The sequence below is a fragment of the Lineus longissimus genome, chromosome 5 (assembly GCF_910592395.1).
Source record: "Lineus longissimus chromosome 5, tnLinLong1.2, whole genome shotgun sequence".
Lineage (NCBI taxonomy): Eukaryota > Metazoa > Nemertea > Pilidiophora > Heteronemertea > Lineidae > Lineus > Lineus longissimus.
The window spans coordinates 7,107,746-7,130,786 of record NC_088312.1 but is presented as its reverse complement, the minus strand read 5'-3'; the positions used below and the strand labels follow the sequence as shown (position 1 = coordinate 7,130,786).

Below are 23,041 nucleotides of genomic sequence, written 5' to 3'. Positions count from 1 at the left end.
ATGAAGTCAAGGCCAGCACGAGCAGATCCACACCTGATAACCCGCCCCATCACAAAGTAGACCATGAACGACCTCGATAGCAAAGATTACTGTGGAGCAATCCTCAACCGTTCATGATTAATTGAAACATACTGAACCTATAATGTGACCCGGTTTCTCAAAGAATTTTAAGTGTTTGTCTTAAGTCATAATATTTTGACTAAGCCATGTCAAAAACTTAAGTACGAATCTCAAAGCATCTTGTGTCCTTCATTCCGACTTAAGTGCGGTAGCTACCGTGCTTAAGTTTTTTGGGTACTTAAGTCGGCTAGGCGAGTTAAGATTCTTTGTGAATCAACTTAAGACAAAACTTAAGAAATTCTCATACTTAGGTCACCAAAACAGACTTAAGATTCTTTGTAACAGCCGGGCCCATATTTAATGGGATTCACGTCCGACGTCGTAACTGTGGGTGGGGTGCGTCATGAATGCAGGATCGGCCAACCTGGTTATGGTGCTATAGTTCAATTACATGGCCTTTACACGGAAGAGACTAGAGAAGCAGGTCCAGGACAGATTGCCGCGAAAATTTATAAATAGTTCGGGAAACTTATAACATCCTCTTGCAGCATCCTCTTGCAAACAGGGCCTACTCCTTACGCATCTTTCTGATTGAGGGAGTAAACATATCGAGGCCACATATCGAGTGATCGATGGCCGGATTTGTCAGGATGTCAAGCCAGCTTCCCAAACTACACTGTATTTATAAATTTTCGCGGCAATCTGTCCTGGACCTGCTTCTCTAGCCTCTTCCCCTTTACACCGTCCACATAATAGTGAGACTCCTCAACGAGCTCACATTATGCCACGGAAGTTTTATGAAACTTCGATAAAACTTGCTTATGCGATTCGCCAGTTTCAATGCCAATACCAATACCATGATTTGAACGAACCCAATTTCCCCATGCTAATACCAATGCGATGTTTCGAACCAACGCCACAAGATCACATGGGTGTCATGTGACGGGCACATGACAGCGTCAAAACGAACAACATGGCGGACGAACTCCAAGGAAGAAAATTTGGAATGATGTTGAAAATATCGTTGTTTAGTTACCTGCCTTTATTTATGCTCGTGGTATCCTCAGATCTGATCGACTGCGACAGCTGCACCAGCACATTAGGAGATAAATATGACTTCTCACCTCTTGCAAGGTATTCTATCTCTCTGGACGCGAATTTTCTCATTTTTGTTGCATATTATTTGTACTGTTACTGTAGCCTAGTTGCTATAGTTCAAATTGACATTGTTCATCATGATTACTTCCAGCCCGAAGGGGTAACACCTAGACATCATCACACCAGTCGGAGAGAGAGAGTTGTTGAGGACTAGCAGTCAACGAAAGACGCTAGACTAGACAGCATCTCTATCTTCCGATTCTAGGAATTTCATCAACGTTGACAGACAACTTTGTTGCAATGATATGAAATAGCATTTTGATTTGTTGGAATCTTGCCGACAAACACAGGCTTTATCCAGTATGTGTAACAGTCATGTATTGTAAGGAGCTCTTGGGACAGACAATTGTTCTGTCCTTAATAATAGAGAGGTGTCCTGATCTTAGAGTTCCAATTGATTGAAACAAGTATGCAGCTTACAATTGTGTCTATTTAAGGTATAAAGTTGTACAATCATGGCTCCTGCAGTGTTAAAAAGAGCTGGTAGTACACACCAAGTGCACACTGGGGCTATAAATGTACCACCTTAATACCCTGTAATATAGGCTACCTGTAGTACCCAAATTTAGGAACAGTGAATTGTCAAATTCAGAATATTTTTTTATTCAGTTTTTTCATTTGTTTTTTAGGTGGCCATGGGAAGTAAAAGTTAAAATCAACAACACATTGACTGCATACAAGATAAACATTTGTAAAAATGCATCCAGCATCGACAAATCATGTCCAGGGAATTCAAGTATATGCTGCCAGGATTCCCAAGGAGCTAGGAGTATAGGGAATTATTCACAGACACTAAATGTGACAGAAGATACCAGTAAAAAGGAGCTATGGCTCTATTTTCATGGAGGGCCATGTTCTGTCAACAAGGGGCAAAGTTATATGACTGCCATTAATATCAAATGTGGCAACACATTGGTGAGTTGATTACATGTGTGGTAGTACAGTAAAACCTCTCTATTAAGATCACCCTTGGGACTGATTAGTACTGTCCTTGATAGAGAGTTGTCCCGATTAGAGAGGTCAAGTTGAAAGTAAACAACCAATTTGGGACCAAAACTAGTGTCCTTAATAGAGAGGTATTTATTAGAGAGGTGTTTTCTAGGGAGGTTCCACTGTGTGTTTCTTTACACTAGGTCAACCTATACCTGTGTTACATTTTGCCAATGAATGCCCTACCTTTGGTAAATGTTCTTGGGAGTGATATTGGACAATGTTCAAATCTCATAGTATTACAGAAACATTTTGTAAATTCTGACAATTACTTTTTCTGACCATAAGGTTGTATTGAAGTTAAAGGCTGGAACTAAAGACGTCTACCTGGGTAGATTAATACCACAGAAAAACCTGCAGAAATTTCACAATGGCCACTTGCTCGCAATGTGTCGTTCATCACACAATCAAGCAAAAAAATCATTATTATGACTTGTGACAGTGTCTGTGTCAGGGTCACATGACTAAGAGACATAATGATGAAAGTCTTGTGCTTAGCATAGCCAGCTTATCACATAATCTTATTATAACTCATAATATATAGATTTTATACAAACTTTGTGTATTTTCAGGGATCTCCCAAGTTTTTAGAATCATATGCATGTGACACTTACTTTGAGTGGCACAGTACAGTAGCTTGTAAAAAGAAGACCACTGCCAGTGAGGTGCCATGTTCCATTTACAACAAAGATGGTAAAAAGGTTGACCTCACACCCCTTATTATGACGGAAGGGGCTTATAAAACTGATACAGCAACTTATAGCGACTTCTACATCAATGTGTGTCGTGCTATAACACCAGGTAAGCATAAACACCAACCAAGATGTTTGTGTGAACAAGGTCGCAGCAACGATGGAAAGCTCATCAGTTGTGGCTGATATTCATCCAGAGTTTCAAGTTAAAAACTACTCTGACATGTAGGTGTTCAGTGAGGCACTCTGAGGTACCAAGGAGCTGCTTGTATGGCACCTCACTTGAGCTCACTTTGTGAAGAACAAGCAAGGACCAAAACGTGGGTAGAACTTGCAAGCGTCCAAATGTTTGACAGCTGCACCACAAATCTGACTTCAAATTTGAATTCAACTTACTTTCCAGGCACAAACACAAGTTTAAAAGGGTGCAGCCCCAGCACAGCAGCATGCCAGACACACATGATGGGTGTCGCAAACATGGGCAGCCCGGCCGATAGACTCCAGTACGACGCCCAGGGCAACCTGATACTGCATTATAACACATCAGTTGCTGATAAACCAAGTGGCTGTGTTGATACTCCATCTACTACTGTGACATTCCTTTGTCCAAAGCGAGGAGGGGTAAGAATATTGTTTGCTTGGTCTAATTTATGTGCCAAGGGGAATGAATAAGCCTTAAGAATAGTGTTTGCTTGGCCTAATTTATGTGCCAAGGGGAAAGAATGAGCTTTAAAAGTCGACAAAGCCAATTGAGACCACTGCTTAAAGATACAAAATATACAAAATGTATATTGTCGCCTCTCCCTCACAACGCCTCTGTATTTTCAGGGCCAGAATCCAAAATTGACGTCATTTTTCAACTGTCAGTACCAAGTTCTGTGGGAGACCGAGTATGCATGTCCGGAGGAAACGCTTACCTCCAATACGTGTAAGCTGACGCAAGAACAGCATGGTGTTGACATCGATCTTTCTCCATTGACCAAGGGAGTTGGTGAGTAAAGATCGAGTCCTTTTTTCCTGCATCAAACTTTAAGCTGAAATTGATATCCTGTCACGCAGTTTTTCAAACTTTATAAGTCAAGATATTGCTCTTTAATAAAATATGTTGTAATCTTTTTTAGGTTCAGCCCATCCATACAGAACCAACTTCACCACCGGCGGGAAAACTTACGTCTATTTCATCAACGTGTGTGGTGAGCTTGGAATCGACTGTCCAACATCAGATAACAGAGACGGCATATCAGTTTGCCAGAAATCCTTCTCTGATCCCTCATTTGGGGAAGCATTAGGAAGACTCCATCACCAAACACTGAGGTATGAGTGTCTCAAATAAATTTCCCAGTTTGCGGATATCAGATTAGTGTATAAGCCACAGTTCAGTTATGCCCTTTGGTGAATTTTAATGTTATAACAGGTACTCAAATCTGAATACCAAAGTCGAAAGCTCAGTCATCATTTCTGAAAGTTTTCTCTTGCTGTTATTTCTAAATGAAATTTCCCAATTTCAGGTATTCAGATGGTGAACTTACGATGACCTATCAAGCTGGAGACGCCTGCTCCAGCCACTTCTCAAGGACAACTGTCATCACCTTCCACTGTAACCAGTCTGCCGAAGACGACGGCCGGGGCAAACCGGTGTTCAACTCGGAAACAAACTGCACTTATTTATTTGATTGGTCGACCAAATATGCGTGCGTCAGTCATCCGAAAATGTGCCGTGTCAACGTTGACAAGAAGCAGTTTGATTTGTCGACTCTGATACGAACCAAGGAGAACAACTGGGAGGCATTGACAAGTCATCTTTTGGCAAGCGACGAAAGTAAAAGCCGATATTTCATCAACATTTGTGGTGACATTCTGAAGTCCAACCTCACCAACAAATGTCCTGATGGGGCTGCTGCCTGTAGTATAGGTAATTTAGGCAATATTTTCATTCACGGTCAAAGTCAACTGCACCAACTGAGATGAGGTAGAATAGAATTCTTCCAGAACTCTTGAAATTATGCTCCGCTCTCACTTAGACCCACTACTTGTGGTTGAAGGGTACAAAGTATCCAGGAGCAGAGCTGTGTCACGCAGAAATCAATCTTCTAACTTCCTAAAGTGCATTATAGTGAAGAGGACAGTCCACTCACGTAACTACAAATCCTTCACGTAACTATCATGCCTCTGACTTCCCTGCACCTATCACCATACATGTACTCAAATGCTGTCTCCATTTTCAGATCAAGCGGGGAAAGCTAAGAGCCTTGGCCAGTATGTTCAAGGTCCAGTTTACTTGACGTCCGGGGATATCCAACTAGTTTACAAGAATGGTAGCCCATGCACTGATAAGTCTAAGAACTCAGCAATGACCACTATCACATTGACTTGTAAACCAGGTAAGATTTCAAAGCTATTATTTGATCAGGTCTTTTTTGGACAATTTCTCTATCCCTCGGCCTTACTTGGCAACAGATGTCGCCAACAGTCTTTTAGATTAATCGAAACTAACCTTAAAACTACAAGATCTTGTATAGCTAGCCTTGTCATTCTTGATTCTTGACCTTCAGGTGACCTTGAGAGTGGCCCTGTCCTTGTTCACCGTTCAGACGACAAGTGTTTCTATGACTTCCGATGGCAGACAGCAGCTGCCTGTGTACTAGGGAGAAAAATTGGAACAAACTGTCGTGTCTCCGACAACGATGCTGGCTTTAATTTTGACCTGTCACGTTTGACGAAGACAGGCGACGCCAGTTTCTACAAGACCAACGACACGTCCTATGACTATCTCATCAATGTCTGTGCTCCGATTGGTAACGGCAAGTGCAAGGATGCTCAGAGTGGAGTCTGTCAAGTAAACAAGAAAAATGTTCTGTAAGTCGTCCCCTTGAAGGAATTCGTCCTTCTAACCGGCCGCTGTGCACTCTGGGTATGATTCCTGTAGTACCCATCAGCTCGGAACTAGACTAAGTACAACCTAGATCTTGTATGACAACGAAATTTGCTGCGAAATATCTCATACATTGTACATTTGTTTAAAAATCTAAGTTTGCATCTTTTTAGTTTCCCTCATCAGTTTGGAAATCTGCCATGTTTCTCAGTCATTTCCTCTAATTTCTTTCAGCCAAAACTTCAACCTTGGTAAAGCTTCCGACACCCTTTACTACTTCGATGGCATGATCAATCTGACGTATTCCGATGGTGATAACTACCACACCACGCCGCCAATCGCTCGGAAGACCGAGATCGTGTTTCTCTGTGACCCAAATGCTGGCATTGGCCATCCAGAGTTCCACCATGAGGGCAACCATTCCTACACATTCCGCTGGTTCACCAAGTACGCCTGTGCAGAGGCTCCTCTTGAGTGCATAGTGACTGATCCAAAGACCAATGAGCAGTATGATCTGTCAGGGTATGTTCAAATTAATTGGTCGACAAATTTGGTTGAACTGCAATATACTGCACTTTGATATCGTTTAAAATGCAAAACAACTCTCAAATTAAGAGGTTTAGAGCATGAAGATATTGCTTAAGATATTTTATTGTATGTTTACCTCACTCAAATTCAAGCCCTTCTCAAATGACTATAAATGACTGATTCCGATTTCAGTTTATCAAAGTCGGAAAATCAACAGAACTGGGAGAGAGTAGATGACTCTGATTCTAAACTGAAACGGAAGTTCTATCTCAACGTGTGCCGTCCTCTGAATCCTGTCCACGTACGGAATAGCATGTGCGACACCTTCGCCGCAGCATGCATGTCAGAATTCCACAATTTTGCCGTAAGTGACAGTTCCATCTTTTTAGGCTTGTATATCACAGAAACAATGCTTTATTACCTTTCCCTTATGTTGTTTCTGTCTTTCAATAATCCAGAATTCCACATTCATGGAAGCTGTGCAGCTTGTCTGTGAATACTTACACGGATGAACATTTTTTCGATTTTCGTTCCACAACATCTTCTTAGCAAGATATTTTCTTTTCTATTTTAGGAAGAAATTAAAGTCAAGAACCTGGGCCATGCCTTGACACCACCCACCCTTGAGAGCCAGGGCAAGATCCTGCTGAAATATACAAACGGATCAGAATGCGTTGATGATAATGGGAAGCACACAAACTACACTACCAACATTCACTTGCAATGTACAAAGGGACAACTGGTAAGTCAGTGTGATTGACTGGTAGACAAGTCCAACGAGATTTGTTCATTTCATTCACCCGTTTTGCTATGTATATTCCCGGTACCAAGTTTCAAACTGCGCTATAGCAATTTCTTTTTTCTAGACCCACGATCAAATATGAAAAGTGTACCACGTTGAGAATGTGTCGTATCGTAGAATCTAGACTCGTACTCAAATCAATATTTCTGCTGCTACTTAGCTTCAATATTGTATCTTCTTCCAGTCGACCAGCCCGAGCTTTTTACGAGCAGACGGTAAATGTGAATATTCATTCCTCTGGGAGACAGCGGCTGCATGTCCAATCGTTGACACAGAAGTAAAGACCGAGGAGAAGTGTACTTTGAAAGATGCCAAGACTGGGTACGTTTACAATCTCCAGCCGCTCATGAAGAGAGGGACAGATGTGTACAGTGCTGACGGTGGCACCGGTACTACTTACAAGGTGAGCATCTATCATTTCTTGTTAACTTGGCCATTTCTCCCTTATAGGCTAGTACTGTAAGATGAAAAACTCATCTCTATTCCAGCTCAATATCTGTGGTGCTGTCAGCACATGTGGTGTGATCGTTGGTAAAGATGCTGCTGCTTGCCAAGTCAAGGATGAGAAAGTCACTCTCAATCTTGCCACGGAGTCTTCACAGAAGCTACAGTTCTCTGATGATGGGACGTTGACATTGACCTATGAAGGAGGCCTCCTCGAAAATGGTAAGTGTAGTCCTGACCAAAGGGTATCCCCCAAAACGTGATATATTTCAGTGAGAAGGAGACAGAATCGAGCATTGAAGCTTGGCAGTCAGTGAAAGTGAGAACTTAGCTAAAAAAACACATGGTAGTAAACTTTTAGATTTAAGTAAATACATCTACTCATTACCTTTTATACCTTTTTCAGGTGACCGAACAAAAGTTGTTATCAGCTTCAACTGCCATCGCGACAAACCTCTCGGCGATGTGAAATTCTTGAAGAAAGAGGGCACTACTTATCTCTTCCAATTTGATACCTCTCTCGCCTGTGCTCCACAGGCCGTTGATTGCATCGTCTCAGATCAATACGGCTACCAGTATGACCTTTCAACTCTTTCGAAGGTGGACAGCTCGTGGATGGTGCCAGATTCCAGGAGTGGGCACTCTGATTTACAGTACTATATCAATGTTTGTCGGCCGATCAACTCCATACCAGGCACCAATTGCCCAGGTTAGTTTTGCCTTCGCGGAGCTATGAGCATAATTCTGCTATTGACAATGAACTTAACTTGGGAGAACTTGTGTCTAATCACATTATTATAGGCGTCTGAAACATCTTTCAAGAAACTTTTCGAAGGAGACCCAAAGGAACATCACAAAATTTCGGACCTCCATTGAATTTTAAGACCTTTGCATAGTTTTGACTGACTGCATTTATTTTCCAAAGCGCTTGGTTGTCGTGTAAAGGCTGAATAACACTGCCTATTCTGATGGTATTGTCTTTTGTTGCAGGTGGCCCTGTCGGAGGCTGCCAAGTATCCATCACAAACAAACAGTCACACGGTATGGGCTATATTCAGAGTAACCCATCGGCAGAGAATGGTACTGTCAGCATCCGCTATCTGGGGGGAGAGATCTGCCATGCTGGGACTCTCAGACAGAATCATCGCAGCACAAGAATCATCTTTTACTGTTCACCCACTGAAGTAAGTGTTTTTTCGACTTCATTGTAGCCAGCAGTTGTTTACCACTAGGCAAAAGGCACCTCTATAAGAATTCTTTAATATAGAATCTCCTAATAGAATGGTACAGGTATTCATTGCAGTTCAGTTGCAACTTGAGAAGAATTTCTGATCATACGTTCGTTATTTTCAGCACTCGCCTACCTTTTTGAAAGAGACACCAGAGTGTGAGTACGTGTTTGAATGGCGGACGCCAGCAGCTTGTGCCGTGCAGCAAATCATTGGCCATGGATGCAAAGTGACTGACCCCCTCTACCATATAGAGTTTGATCTAAATCCTCTACACCTCTCTGATAAAGACTACCATGTGCCGGGAGGAGGATATGAGTATCTCATCAATGTGTGCGGTCATCTCAATGAAGGCAAAGGGGATTGTGATGGGAGCAAGGGGATTGGTTCCTGCCAGACAAAAGCTGGTAGTGCTACGATCTTCAGTGGAGGTGAGCGTGTTCATATGTCATGAGCCAACCTGCAAAACCATCAAAATACATCAGCCATCTCTTTCCCAAGCACACAACGAATGCATTAGCACATTTCTTTTAAGTTGAAAAGAGCTCCATTCTTTTTCATCTTCGTTATTCTTCCAATACAGTTTTGTTTGAACTAAATGTTTTTCGTTCTGACTTCCAGGACTTATTAGTTCTGACATCAAATACGAGGATGGTGAAATCACCGTGGAATACAATGGCGGAACCGGCAATTGTCACAGCAAATACCCACGGAGCACCATTATAAAATTCCTGTGTGATCACAACAAAATCGGTAGCGATGGGCCAAAGTATGTCGTGGAAAAAGATGACTGTACCTACGTGTTTACCTGGCAGACTTCACGAGCCTGTCCGCCTTTCAAGAAAGCCCTGGCATGCGACGTCCGAGATAGCGAAAGGAATTACTTTGATTTCAGTGATATGACTCAGTCAAGTCAGAACTATGAGTACACGCCGCAGCCATCTACGATGGGAATTAAGTTCTTTATCAATGTGTGTGCAAGTGTTGTCCATGGGAAAGGTAGGTGGCACGTGATGAATATTAAGGATGCTTTATGTATATTTACTGAATAAAAAACAAACAACTTTGTTTAGGATCAAAAAACCGATACTCCAATCATTTTCAGTTGGTCGTTTTTTCAGTTGCATTTGTCACAAAACATAATTTGTTTTTCAGGTTCAACTTGTCCTTTCAACTCAGCTGCATGCTTGGTCAACATCACAGAGAAAGACGCAAAGAAAAAGTAGGCTAATCAACTGATATTTTGATATTCATTAACGTACATCTACTTCAGTTTCATGCGAGCCCCTTAACCGCCATGGTGAGGTGGGCATTTATGTGTTTACCAAAACATCATCGTTATCACAACTGTGATGTGGTCATTGGATCTCAGCCATTCATCCATATGGCCATTGGTACATTGGCCCTAATTGAGCAGCTCATCTTGGGTCCACCCTGCTGTATGTTTTCAGGACAGACCTGGGTTAGCGGGTAAAGTCGGGTGATTACCTACATGTATAGCATAGTTGATATCAGACTATAAACCCAAAACTTCAACTTTCAGGTATCGAAATATAGGTGAAGTGAACGACCACATGTTGACTTCAGATGACAAAGGGAATCTGATGTTGAAGTATATCAATGGTGATCAGTGTAAGAATGGCAAGAATGCCACCACAACCATCCTTTTGATCTGTGAGAAGACGGCTTATGTAAGTTACTCTATGGTAGTTCTATCTAACATGAGTTGTCAAGGGGATTGTTTCAGTTGTTTATTTAATCTGTGTCTGATTCAAGGGACTTGCCCTATTACAGTGTGTTTATCAGGCAATTATTAGAAAAAGACTTATCGAACTGGCCACAGCCGAAATTAAATAAAAAATATCATAATTTCAGGGGACGAAGCCTGAGTATGCCTTTGTTGAGAATGACTGTGACTACCACTTTACCTGGATGACAAGGAAAGCATGTGTTGAGAGCACGTCTGCTGTTACTGGTGGAAACTGTACCACAACCAACCCAGATACTGGTAAGACTTGATGAAATGAATGAATGAATTTAAGTCTACATCAATATGTCAGGTCAGCATACCTGGAACCGCCCAACTATTATTACTATATTGAACACCTTTGAGCTGTCTCAAACTGCATTTTCTTCAGGTTATAAGTTTGACCTATCTCAAACTACACTTGTTTTCTTCAGGTTATAAGTTTGACCTGAGCTCCCTGAAATCACCTAAGGGCTATGAAGAACATGACAAAGATGGCCACACCTACCTGTTCAACATCTGTGACAAGATCGCAACCAGTAACTGTAAAGGAAACTCTGGTGAGTTAATGCAAGATGGGCTTCTGTCCTCAGAAGGAAACACCGTGCTACCATGATCAATGGGTCCACATCAGCTGCTGTGGCAGTTCTGGATTTTGAATTTAAGATGGCGAACTGTGTAATATGGGTGTGTATTCCTTAATAGCATCCAAGCTATCTGATCTGTGAAGGTGTTTGACCTAATGCCCATGTATTCCTTCCCTCATTATCAGGAGTTTGTCAGTCAGAAGATAATGGTGAACACCGTAGTTTCAATCTGGGTGACTACTCGGACAAACCAATCTATGACCGCGGCATTATTTCCTTGAACTACACCAACGGTGATAAGTGTCACAGGAATAACTACACTCGAAATACGGTCATCACATTCGTGTGCGGCCCTGGTGATGGTAGTCCTGTGTTCATTCAGGAGACCAGCGAGGATTGCACGTATTACATCTCGTGGCCCACAAAGCTGGCGTGCGAAAAACAGGTACGATCTGACAAAGCTTTTTCAACATTTCAGATCTTTCTTTCTGAGCAGTTCTCACCGAGTACTGCGTTCGTTGTTGCGGCATGCGACATTAAACTTTAAATACCAAGTGATTCATCTATTGTCTGCTGACCAAGTGTACAGTCTAATTTCTCTGATTGAATGAGATATGAACCGCGATATATTTTCATTACAGGTTCAATGTCTAGTCGACAATGGCACATCTGTGATTGACCTTTCACCCCTGATTAAAAACAACGAATATTACCTTGCCATCAAGAGTACAGCCGGAGACAAAGACCCTAAGGGAACCTTCTATATCAATGTCTGTCGACCGCTGAATCCAATTCGAGGAGTCCTCTGCCCACCAGGTAGCGCTGCGTGTAGAGTCGAAGCTGGGAAGAAACCAGTGGTAAGTTTGAAAGATAAGTTTGTAGTTGTTTGAGGAGCTGGCAACAGTTTTTTATTAGATAAAAAGGAGTACTTTGGGCTAGTGCACAAGTATATGGTTGAAGAGTCCCTCAGAAGAGGCAGTTCTGGAATGCATCATCAAATGTTAGCAAAATTTCACCCAATGTTACATCAGAACACTCCAAATTGTTGGTAAAGTGATCTCTCACATTGTTTCTTTTTTTAGAGTCTCGGCCTAGTCGAGACAGCTCCCTTCATCGACAAGGATACAAACAAGGTCACCATCATGTATGATCATGGAGTCCAGTGTGCTACAAACCCAAAGAAGAATACAACTTCCAAGATTGTCTTCAGCTGTGTCACTGGAACACCGCAGGTAGGTTGCAGCAGGCCTTGTGCCTTGTCACTTGTCGCGCCTGGCTGCATAAGCCTTAGTACACAGATGGAAGTATCTGATCTGTTCCTGCCCAAGCTGATATGAAATTTCTTCTTTTGCATTTAGTTTTGCCCATCATGCTGTCAGTTCTTGTAGCAGTCAAAAAGGCAGTCACACACTATTTGGATATTTATCATGTTATGGTCTTGAAACTGCCAAGGCAATCTTTACCACATGTTTTCATTACAGGGTCACCCACAACTTGAGGACATCACCAACGATTGCGTTTACGTCTTCTCGTGGGGCACAAGTGTTGTCTGTCCTTACCAAGTGCCCAAAACAGTCGGGGAGTGCAAGTTCAAAGATTCTGTCACTGATGTCGTCTTTGATTTATCAACGCTGAAGATACCTTTGGGAAGTTACGAGGTAGGTTGTGATCATGTTGTTCCAAGTTTTCTTCCTTTTAGAGTTTGACAAGTTACGAGGTGAGCCGTGATTAAGTTTTCCAAGTTTTCTTCCTTTCAAGTGATAAACAAATTCTTATTCCTATCTTCAGAGTAGTTTGGGATGCAGTTAAAAGGCATCCGAAAGCATTTCATCCTCAGATATTTCAAAGGGAATACAGTTTTTTAATATTTTGAGTAAAACATAGTTTTTATTTTTCACTAGGTGCCCTATGGAGGCAAAAAATACTATGTCAACCTGTGTGGTGGTGTAGCTGACAAGGGCAGCATATGCAAGAGGTCGGGGGTGTGCACAACAGGAGACAAGGAGAAATCTTACGGCCTCGTTTCGACCCAGAAGACGAACATTGAGTTTGAGAAGGTGACAATCTCATACAGTGGTGGTGACACTTGTATGAATGCAGGTAAGTAATAATTCTTATACATGGATTAATTGATGATTATTCGTCTTTCTCTATCTTGCATCTGTTTTCTGCATACTGTAAACCTAGAAATATTTGCATGGCACTAATCGATATAAGTATTTCTATTGATATCTGCAAAGGTCTGTCATAGGCGTACAGTCTTGCCACCGTCATGATTAGTTTTGTTTATACCTACAGATACTGGTCAAGGGGCATCTCATATTCTACTTGAATGTGACCCTCATGCTGGACATGGCAAACCAGTCGTCCTCGGTGTAAGTAACATATACATGTACTTTTTTAGTTTTAAACGCTTTAACAAGAAGAAAGATGGTATTCCTATCATATCCAAAGGACTGTGAAGAGCCAGGAAAACTAATTAGTATTGTAATGTAGGAGGAAAATTGAGACCCTCTCTAACACATGAGTATTCTGGTACCAACCGGGAATCAAACCTTGGACCTTATAGGTGACAGGCACTGATGTTTGGACTGTGGCACTCCTGCACCCTGTCATCCCTTTCTCCAGCAGCAGAGATATAAATGTTTATCATACTTTCAGATGTCTGCTTGTTCTATCAGCTTCCTCTGGCAGACGTCATTGGTCTGCCCGACGGTTGCAGAGAAGTGCAGCATCACTGATAACGGCAATACGTATGACCTCTCCATCCTCTCACGTGATCAGGGAAGCTGGAATATCACTGATGAAGCAGGAAACATGTAAGTTTCTTCACTCGATATCATCATTCTGCTAATGATTGTGAAGTCAACTGCCAAACCAAGCCTGTGTTTAATATTGTTTTGGAATCTGCACACCATTTTTTTCATTCGATTCATTCTGGCTGTGGATCAGATCATCAGAAGAACTCATGCATTTCTCACTGACATTTTTATTCTGTCTATTTTTAAGGTACTGGATCAACATCTGTCAAGGTCTTCACTTGCAAGGTACACAGTCCAAGGAATGCCCACCAGGGGCTGCTGTGTGTCGCAAGACAACTGATGGTACATTGGATATCCTAGGAATGGTCACTTCGCAACAGTTAATGATTGAGAGTAAGTCTTTTAAGAACATGTTACTTTTCATTATTCTCGTCACAAATTACCTTTAAAGTGAATTGCTTCTACTTCTGACACCGAATTGTTCCCTTTTGTATGCACATCAATGGCATCATAACATCATTATGACGTGACATTGCTGTCTCCAAACAATGTTGATATCATTTCTACGCCGTTTCAGCTGGTGAAAAACTGGTGCTGAAATATGCGGGTGGAACAGATGCATGTTCCCACGCTACGCGCCGTAGTGACAAGCCACCTGCATCTGTTGTGATCGAGTTTGAATGTGCTGCTACAGTAGGTGGTCCAGTGTTACTCCCCAGGTGAGTGAGAAGGTCCGAATAAAAGCTGTCTGTGGAGCATCTACTTCCTTTGTCCCAAGATCTCTCAACTCTCATCCTAAGCTCTGTCTATGTTTTTTTCACTATTCTCTGAAGAAGTGCGTTTCTTGAAATCTGCTCTTTGACGAAGAAACGACCGTGCTACAGGCTCAACTTGATATGTGTTTCAATGAAGTAGAGGTTGGAACAACCAACTCTCATCCACATGTTCTATCTCATTTCACGACATATTCTATACCTACTCATTCCAGCCAAAGTGACGATAGTAGCTGTGTGTTCCGGTTCCAGTGGAAGACGCGTATGGCATGTAAGGTGGAGAGGCAGCTGGTGAAGGAGGTGAATGGGGAAGTGATGGACCCACGCTCTGGTGGATCCATCTTACTGAAGGAGCTATACAGCAAGGGACAGTAAGTCAATCCCCCTGACTGAATTCACCACCTTGCTCCAGTGATGAATGCCGAAAATGTTCATTTGAACCGTTTCTCGTTTTAAAGACCTCATTCGAGTGGAAAACATTATTAGTTTGTGATAAATTTCTGCTCGGCATTGCAATAAGTATTAAAGCAATCTCATAGTTAGAGAGTTCAAATGTGTTTTTCATTGTTCTTTTCAGTAACTATGAGCACACGGAGCACAGAGGCTCCCAGGTGTTTGACTATATGTTCAGTTTAGAAGGCAAGTTACATCTTGATGCAAGCGAAGCAGAATCATCAAAATGTAAAGATGCTGTCGTCTGCAAAACGGATAGAAACAATGTGCATTCCTTCACTAACCTTGGGAGTTATAGCACGAGGAAATATTACATGGAAGGTAGGTTGAGTTAAGAGTTGACCATACTTTAATTATATCCATCTGACATTACTGCTGCTGCTGTTGTATTAATAATTACACCTTCAGATGACCATGAGGCATTGGAGGTCCACTCTTGCAGAGTCCTGCTGATCCAGGCCATCAGTTGGCCATCATTCACCACACAGGTATAGCAGCCGAGATAAATGCCCTTGTGTTCATCAGAGCTATGATACAGGTGAAACAGCACTATGTGGTTGCATGCTGAATGATGTCAATTTAGTGAATTCGATTTTCCATCTTCCAGATGATGTTCTCGAGGGTGTCTACACCTCCGACCAGAAGTGTGATGCTGATAAGTCCCAGTATTTCCAGTCCATTATAGTGTTTCACTGTGATGACAGTCTAGAAGATAGGTTTAAAAGGGTATGTTCTTCTTTTGTAGGAATTTAAGACTTCAGGAGTCATTGGCATTGCATCATCACTTTAACTTTAATTCTTCACTTTTATCTCATACTTGATAATGCCATCGTAGGTGCTAAGAGATGGTGTCTTATCGGGTCCTCAGATGCCCCTTTCACTCTCTTCAAACTTTTACAAGAAACACATCCTTTTTGCAGATGAGTCCCATGTTTACCTACCAAGCCAAGTGTACATATCTGTTTGACTGGTACACGTATGATGCGTGTATTGTACCAAAAATGTAAGTAAAGTCTTAACACATGTAGGTGTAAATAGCTAGGATTTTCAGACAGGAGAAGTAAACTAAAATAGCATAAACATTTGATGCTCGACTCACTTCCTCAAGGGGTGGTCAGAATAGTAGAGCTTGTTCAGTGATGAGTCAACTGGAGTGTCAATAGCTAGGTCAATAGCTAGGTTTTTCGCTTCTACATTGTGTGTTTTTCTTGTTGCAGTGAAATCCCCAAACCTGTAACTGCCAAAACCGCTCATTCTGGAGTTACTTATGGGAAAACGAATGCCTCCACTGTCGGCGCGATCGTGGGTGTATTTTCTGGAATCATCATCATCTGTATCCTTGTCATAGTCTTCCATAAAAAAGAGAGAAGGTAAGATTTGTTGTCTTTTCTTCTCTTCTAATATTTCTGATCATCTTGAAGCAAACTATAGGCATGCTGAGTAACAAAACACCTGTAGTAATCGTTAGAGCAAATAGTTAATTTTGTGACAATGATTATGTTTTTTTCATTTCAGAGTGAGATTCACAGCTAGAGTAAGGAGAATATTCAAGCGTACCACTCCAAAAACATACCAGTATTCAGTGGTAGGTGGTTATTTGTGTCATTGTATAGAGACGGAATGAGTTGCTGACCCATCGCTCACCTATAAATGTCAAGGGCTGCCTCCTCTTGGCGTCATCACCAACACCGGGATCCAACTTGGTCTGGACCCTTGCTTAAGATTTGTCTGGCATGGTTGGACCTGCCAGCAGAGCTTTTAGGGTCAGACTAGCAGGTGCACCAGGGCAAGGTCAGGATCAATGACACCTGGCATTTCCAGTAGACTTGTAGAACCCTTTGGTCCCAGCTACATCATCTGTATTCCTGTACCACTTCCCCTCTTGTTCCCACCGATCACTTATTCCTCTGCTAACTAAGCGACACCTGTATCTTTTCAGCTTGCCCAGGGTGAGGATGATGACTTCCTCCTCAGTGGACCGACGGTGGAAGATGAGGAAATCACCAACGGTGATACACCAGTGGCCTCCTACCACGATGAAAGTGATGACGACCTCATCTTATGAAAACAAAATAAATGCTTGTAATATTATTCATGGAAGGAGTCCACAATAAGTCGTTTAAATCCAATGGACTGTTTGTTAAAGTGAACTGACAGTTTTTGCCATTTTTGCGTTGATATTTAGCCCTATCATTTGATTTGTGAACATTCCTGTCTATATTTGAATGACTGTTCTAGTTTGACGATGGCGTTAGAAGAAGGTTGTACTGTGATAAATTCTTGTGGATCTCACTATAAGTCTTGTTGTCATTGTAAGAATATAATACCATCATCTGTTTAGATGGGCTGTTTCAAGTTTCACATGTATGATATTCTGACTGCTTCAGCGCATTGGGACTCCTTTGCTGTTGGTGATGTGGAACAAATTGTGTGCTTGTAAAGCAATGTTGGTAATTTTTTTCCAAGGTTTAATTTTCATATTTTATGCAAAGCATGCAATGCAAGGTCTTTGGCGGTTTAGAATACTGTAATCAGTTCGATCGACCGAGTAATATGAATCATTAGATATTGCATTAGTTCTGTTGCGGTGAAAGGTATTGTTGATTTCTTTACACAACGATGAAAGCACGAAAAATTTCAACGACCTGTTTTTTTCATTGGGAAAGGCATCCCATCATGAAATTAAAATTGTTTGTGAATCGCTTTTGTAATTTGACATGAACATTTTGTGTTTCTCGGCGGCATCACAAAGAAATACCAGCTGCAATGTAGATTTTTTTGTGATTTATTTGATTTTTTGTTGCCTTATCAACATACTTGTACACTTAGTTATTATGTGACCTTTCTAGTCACGAATAAGAGACCTACAGTACAAAAACATCATGTACGTGTTGCTATATGTGAGCAATGCATTCAGTTGAACAATCGATGTGTATATACATGTACATGTAATAGTGTGCTTCATCTACATGTGCCGCATCTTTCAAAACCATAATCACCCACTTGATGGTACACTACTTAATATTGTCTGATGTTTATATTTACATATATAAATATTTAATGCATAACTATAAAACACTGCTTTATTTTCACAAAAAAAGAAGTAAAATAGGAGGTGTTGCATATAGGCGGGTGTGGTGATTTGAAACTGTTACTTCAGTATAGGTTATCTTTGATGGTGTTTTTTGAATTATTGGCCTTTCATATAGATGTATTTTGGAACAAAATTCAGTTGCATTTAACTTTTGATAATAGGGCGGTTGAGGTCAGTGGAACATATTCTGTTCTGAGAGCTATTCTTTTCATCTACATTTAGCTGTTCTTTATAAGGAATTAACACTGAACTGAAGAGTATTTGGGCTAAGATCTAAACCAGGAAGGTGGCACTGAAATATAAGTCCAAAGAAGATTTGGGGCAGAAAATTAGAGCTCCACCTGACCGTTCAGGACAGAGACCCAACAGTGCAGTGTTAATTTCAATTCTATCACACCATTCTGGAAACTTTTAAACTTTCTTTGGTCGTGGCTTTGTTCTGCACACGTGCATGTCAGTCTTGCCATCTATATCTCAATTAAAAAGAAATGAGACTGCTGGCTCAAAAATGAGGTGCTGAGTATACATGTAATACATGCAACATTGCTATCAAGGTGTGTTTGAATCCTGCGCAAGTTGGATCGTTTCCATTGTTTAATGGATCAAGAATGAGTGTTGGTTTCCTGTCCATGGAATTTGGATTCCTTTTGGGATAAATATATCCTCTATCGTTAATGGAAAAACGGTCTTCGCCAAGATGGTACATGTAGTGATTGTACAGATATTGATTGCATTTTGTAAATATTGCTGATTGCTGTAATTTAATCAAGATGATTACATGTACTTACACATGTTACAGTGAACTGTTTTACTGTGAATAATAATGGTGATTGTGAACAATTTTCCATCACAATTTAACGTGTTAATGATTCTAAGTTCACCCTGGATACAGCGAATAGAGGTTCCACTGTAGATTGTTATCGTTGCTGACCATGTGCTTTGATGGTGCCCCCCTGAGTTTGAGACAGATGGTTAAGACTGTCTCCAGGTTGTGACTAGCCTGGGGTGACATGGAGAATAGTCCAGCCTCCTTGTTGAGCTTGGTGAAGAGCCCTTAGGAGATGATGGTGTCATGGTTGTGACAATGCAGATATTTGTCCTGTCTCCTGGTTGTGACTGTATTGATATTTTACACGTCTTTTTAAAAGTACTACAGTAACACCTCTCTATTACAGACAACTTTGTTACTGAAAAATGCTGTCCTTAATAGAGAGGTGCCCTCAGGCTGATTAAAGAGATCAATTTAAATCTCCTTTATTCTTTGCTGATGCAATTGGATGTAAATTACTACCCAAGATATTTTACCCAGTGTTCAGAATCGATCGAACAAGATCTATTGGAATACAGATTGATGAATAAAGTGCAAATTATTTCATATATCTGTTGTTGGCTTCCAGTCTTTGACCGGATAGGAATATGATACAACCTGGTTGTTTTAGTACTGGACGACACATGCCAGACAGTCAGAGAGGTACATTACAAAAATATTCCCATGCAAACTTACTGTGTTCATAATCACCATGAGGGGACATAACATCAACCTTGACAGAGAAAATATTGGACCAGGATCCGGACTGGTTTAAATGTGGCATGAACGAAGCTATGCAGATTAGGACTCTCAAACCCTCCTGGAAATATTGGACAATCTACTTTCGGGAATGCGTAAGGCATGTCCTGAAGATAAGTGATGTCACTCAGATGATGGCTCTGGATTGAGTCGAAAGCTTAGTAGTTAATGGTTCAAACTTCAGCTTCAAACTTATTGTTTTGTACTTCATCTCTCCCAAAGTGAGGGTTAGGATCGATGGGATTGGATACACCCCTGTTCCTTTAGTACTGGACCAGACATGCCAGAGACAGTATCCGACTTGCAGACCATGCGAGACAGACGACCGCATGTCTTTGCTGGCCTGTGGAAAAATGTCACAACTCGTCTGGCATGATCGAAGACCATTTACAGGAGACCTTATCAGACTCAGACTTAGATCCCTCCCTAAGTAAGGTTATGGATGGAGTACAATCTTGTTCCTTTTATAGTACTTAAGACGACACATGCCAGAGACAGTCACATGTTCATTATTGAGAGAGAAAACACAAAAAATTCACATGGAATACAAACACATATTGTGTTGTACTACCTCTCTACCCAAGTAAGGGTAGGCATTTCTTTTAGCACTGAGCGACCTATGCCAGAGATGGCCAGAGGTCCATTACTGAGAGAAAACCACCAAGATATTCACATGGCATGCAAACTTAACGGTAGTGATGGGGTACAAGCCTGTCTCCGAGTACTGTTTCATATTGACCTTGTCCTTCCTTAGGACAATCGCTGTCTCAGATGTTCTGGTTGTGAAGCACTACTTGGGAGCTAACTGGGTGCAATGAGACAGATTCTTATGGGATGGCCAGGTAGGGAAATAGCTACTATCTGGGACAGTACGTATTCAGCAAATGGTCTTCAATTATGTCAGACTGATTGTTACATTGTCCATAAGCGAGCAAGGCCACGAGGTCATCTGGTTCGCTTGGTGTGTAAGCCAGATATTGTCTCCTGTAAATGGTCTCCAGTTTGTCAGACCGGTTGTGACATTGTTTATAAGAGATGGACACTTGACTATCTGGCTCACATGGTGTGCAGGTCTAATATTGTCTCTTGTAAATGGTCTTTAGTTATGTTGGACTGGTTGCGACATTGCATATTAGAGCATGGGCAAGAGATCATGTTGCTTGTATAAAGTGCAAGTCTGATATCGTAAAATGGTCTTCAAATTTAGCAGACCAGTTGTACATGAGAGAAGGACCCCAGATTATCTGGCTTGCATGGTGTGCAAGTCTGATATTGTCTCTTGTGATTGGCCTTTAACATAGTGGTTGTGACAATAGAGATCAAAAATTCACCAAATCATACAGCCCCCAGATATCGCCGCCTGTCTGTAAGTGGTCTACAATATGGTCAGACTTATGCCATTGTGCATAAGAGAAGAAGGACAAATAATCATCTGGGTCGCATTGTATCAATTCTGATATTGTCTCCTGTGTATAAGGTCTTCAGTTATGTCAGACTGGTTGAGACATTGTCCATGAGAGAGCAAGGACATGAAATTATCTGGCTCGCATGGTGTGCAAGCCTGATATTTTCTCCTGTAAATGGCCTTCAGTTGTGTCAGACAAACTGTGACATTGTCCATAAGGGGAGAACAAGAGATCCTGTTGCTCGCCTGGGGTGTAGGTCTAATATTGTCTCCTGTAAATTGCCTTCACCATACTGCTTGTGAAAATAGAAAGCAAAAGGACATCAGATAGTTCGGCCCGCCCAGAGAGCAAGCATGATATCGTTGCCTATTTGTAAATGGTCTTCAATTATGTCTGACTGATTGATACATTGTCCACACCAAATCATCCGGCTCGCATAGAGAGCAAGTCTGATATCGTCGCCAGTCTGTTAGTGGTTTTCAATCATCTCTGACCTGTGATCCTTTTCATCAGAGAACAAGGACGCATAATCATATGGCTCACATGTGTGCAAGTCTAATATTGTCTCCGGTAAATGGTCTTCATTGATGTCAGACTGGTTGAGACATTATCCATAGGAGAGTAAGGACACACAATCATCTGGGGCGCATTGTATGCAAGTCTGAAATTGTTTCCTGTAAATCTAGTTCAGAGATCGTGGCTTACATGGAGTGCAAGTCGTCACCAGCTTGTAAATGGCCTTCAAGTATGTCAGACCGGTTGTGATGTTGTCCATAGGAGAGTAAGGGCACGAGATCATGCTGATCAACTGATATTGTCACTTGTAAATTACCTTCAGTAATGTCAGGCTGGCTGTGACATTGTCCATAAGGGAAGGACACGAAATTATCTGGCTCACATGGAGTGCAAGTCTGATATTGTCTCTGGTAATGGTCTTTAGTTATGTCGGACTGGTTGTGACACTGTCCATAAGAAAGTAAGGCCATGAGATCATCTGGTTCACTTGATGTGTAAGCCTGATATTGTCTCCTATAAATGTTCTTCGATTATGTCAAACTGGTTGTGACAATAGAGAGAAAAAGGACACCAGATCTTCGCACAGAGATCAAGTCTAATACATTGTAATTGTGACCCATTTGTAAATGGTGCTCAATTATGTCTGACTGGTTGTGACATTGTTCTTAAGATAGGGGACAAAGGATTATCTGGCTCGCATGGTGTGCAGATCTAATATTGTATCCTGTAAATGTTCTTCAGTTGTCAGACTGGTTGAGACATTTTCCATAGGAGAGAGAGCATGGTGAAGAGATCATGTTGCTTGCATGGAGTGCAAGCCTGATATTTTCTCCTGTTAATGGTCTTCAATTGTGTCAGACGGCTGTGACCTTGTCCATAAGGGGAGACATGAGATCTTGTGGCTCACATGGCATGGGGTGCAGGGCTGATACTGCCTCTTGTATTGGCCTTCAACATACTGGTTGTGATAATAAAGAGAAAAAGGACACCAAATCATCTGTCTTGATTAGAGAGCACGTTCTATATCGTCGCCTGTTTGTAAATGAGCTTCAGTGATGTCAGACTGGTTGTGACATTGTCCATAAGACAGCAAGGACATGTAATCATCAGGGTTATATTCTATGCAAGTCTGATATCGTCTCATCTTTGTAAATGGTCTTCAATTAGGTCAGACAGGTTGTGACATTGTCCATAAGACAGCAAGGACACCACCAGAGCGTTTGGCTCACATACTGTAGATCAGAGTGCAAGTCTGATTCAGGTTGTCCCCTGATGGACAGGGGTGGTTGTGATGGTATCTCTGGGATGCCGAGAAGTTAATTTTTCAGTTATTTCATTGCAATTCTTTCAGCTCATCAAGA

At 41.5% G+C, this 23,041-nt stretch overlaps 1 protein-coding gene across 1 annotated transcript; it reads left to right on the top strand.

The window, feature by feature from the left end:
- Nucleotides 1-1,042: 1,042 nt before the first annotated feature.
- Nucleotides 1,043-19,568, top strand: LOC135487581 (cation-independent mannose-6-phosphate receptor-like). Its single transcript, XM_064771471.1, has 38 exons — nucleotides 1,043-1,194; nucleotides 1,848-2,133; nucleotides 2,781-3,009; nucleotides 3,304-3,521; nucleotides 3,729-3,891; nucleotides 4,022-4,214; nucleotides 4,409-4,812; nucleotides 5,126-5,281; nucleotides 5,453-5,756; nucleotides 6,007-6,294; nucleotides 6,493-6,664; nucleotides 6,875-7,042; nucleotides 7,287-7,505; nucleotides 7,591-7,768; nucleotides 7,953-8,255; nucleotides 8,537-8,730; nucleotides 8,900-9,206; nucleotides 9,397-9,774; nucleotides 9,931-9,997; nucleotides 10,319-10,466; nucleotides 10,651-10,783; nucleotides 10,957-11,082; nucleotides 11,295-11,554; nucleotides 11,751-11,966; nucleotides 12,192-12,341; nucleotides 12,591-12,767; nucleotides 13,011-13,209; nucleotides 13,408-13,484; nucleotides 13,771-13,928; nucleotides 14,119-14,264; nucleotides 14,449-14,590; nucleotides 14,860-15,015; nucleotides 15,222-15,418; nucleotides 15,705-15,823; nucleotides 16,018-16,100; nucleotides 16,315-16,467; nucleotides 16,613-16,682; nucleotides 17,037-19,568. Exons 1-38 carry the CDS (start codon nucleotides 1,067-1,069, stop codon nucleotides 17,160-17,162), a joined length of 7,191 nt encoding a protein of 2,396 aa, XP_064627541.1. The 5' UTR covers nucleotides 1,043-1,066; the 3' UTR covers nucleotides 17,163-19,568.
- Nucleotides 19,569-23,041: the final 3,473 nt, after the last annotated feature.

What these genes read in the sequence shown, in the direction of transcription:
- LOC135487581 (XM_064771471.1), top strand. Translation starts at nt 1,067, where the DNA reads ATGATGTTGAAAATATCGTTGTTTAGTTACCTGCCTTTATTTATGCTC. An exon ending in GAGCTATACAGCAAGGGACA is followed by an intron (nt 15,016 to 15,221) that starts GTAAGTCAATCC and finishes TGTTCTTTTCAG; the next exon opens with TAACTATGAGCACACGGAGC. An exon ending in TAGAAGATAGGTTTAAAAGG is followed by an intron (nt 15,824 to 16,017) that starts GTATGTTCTTCT and finishes TCCTTTTTGCAG; the next exon opens with ATGAGTCCCATGTTTACCTA.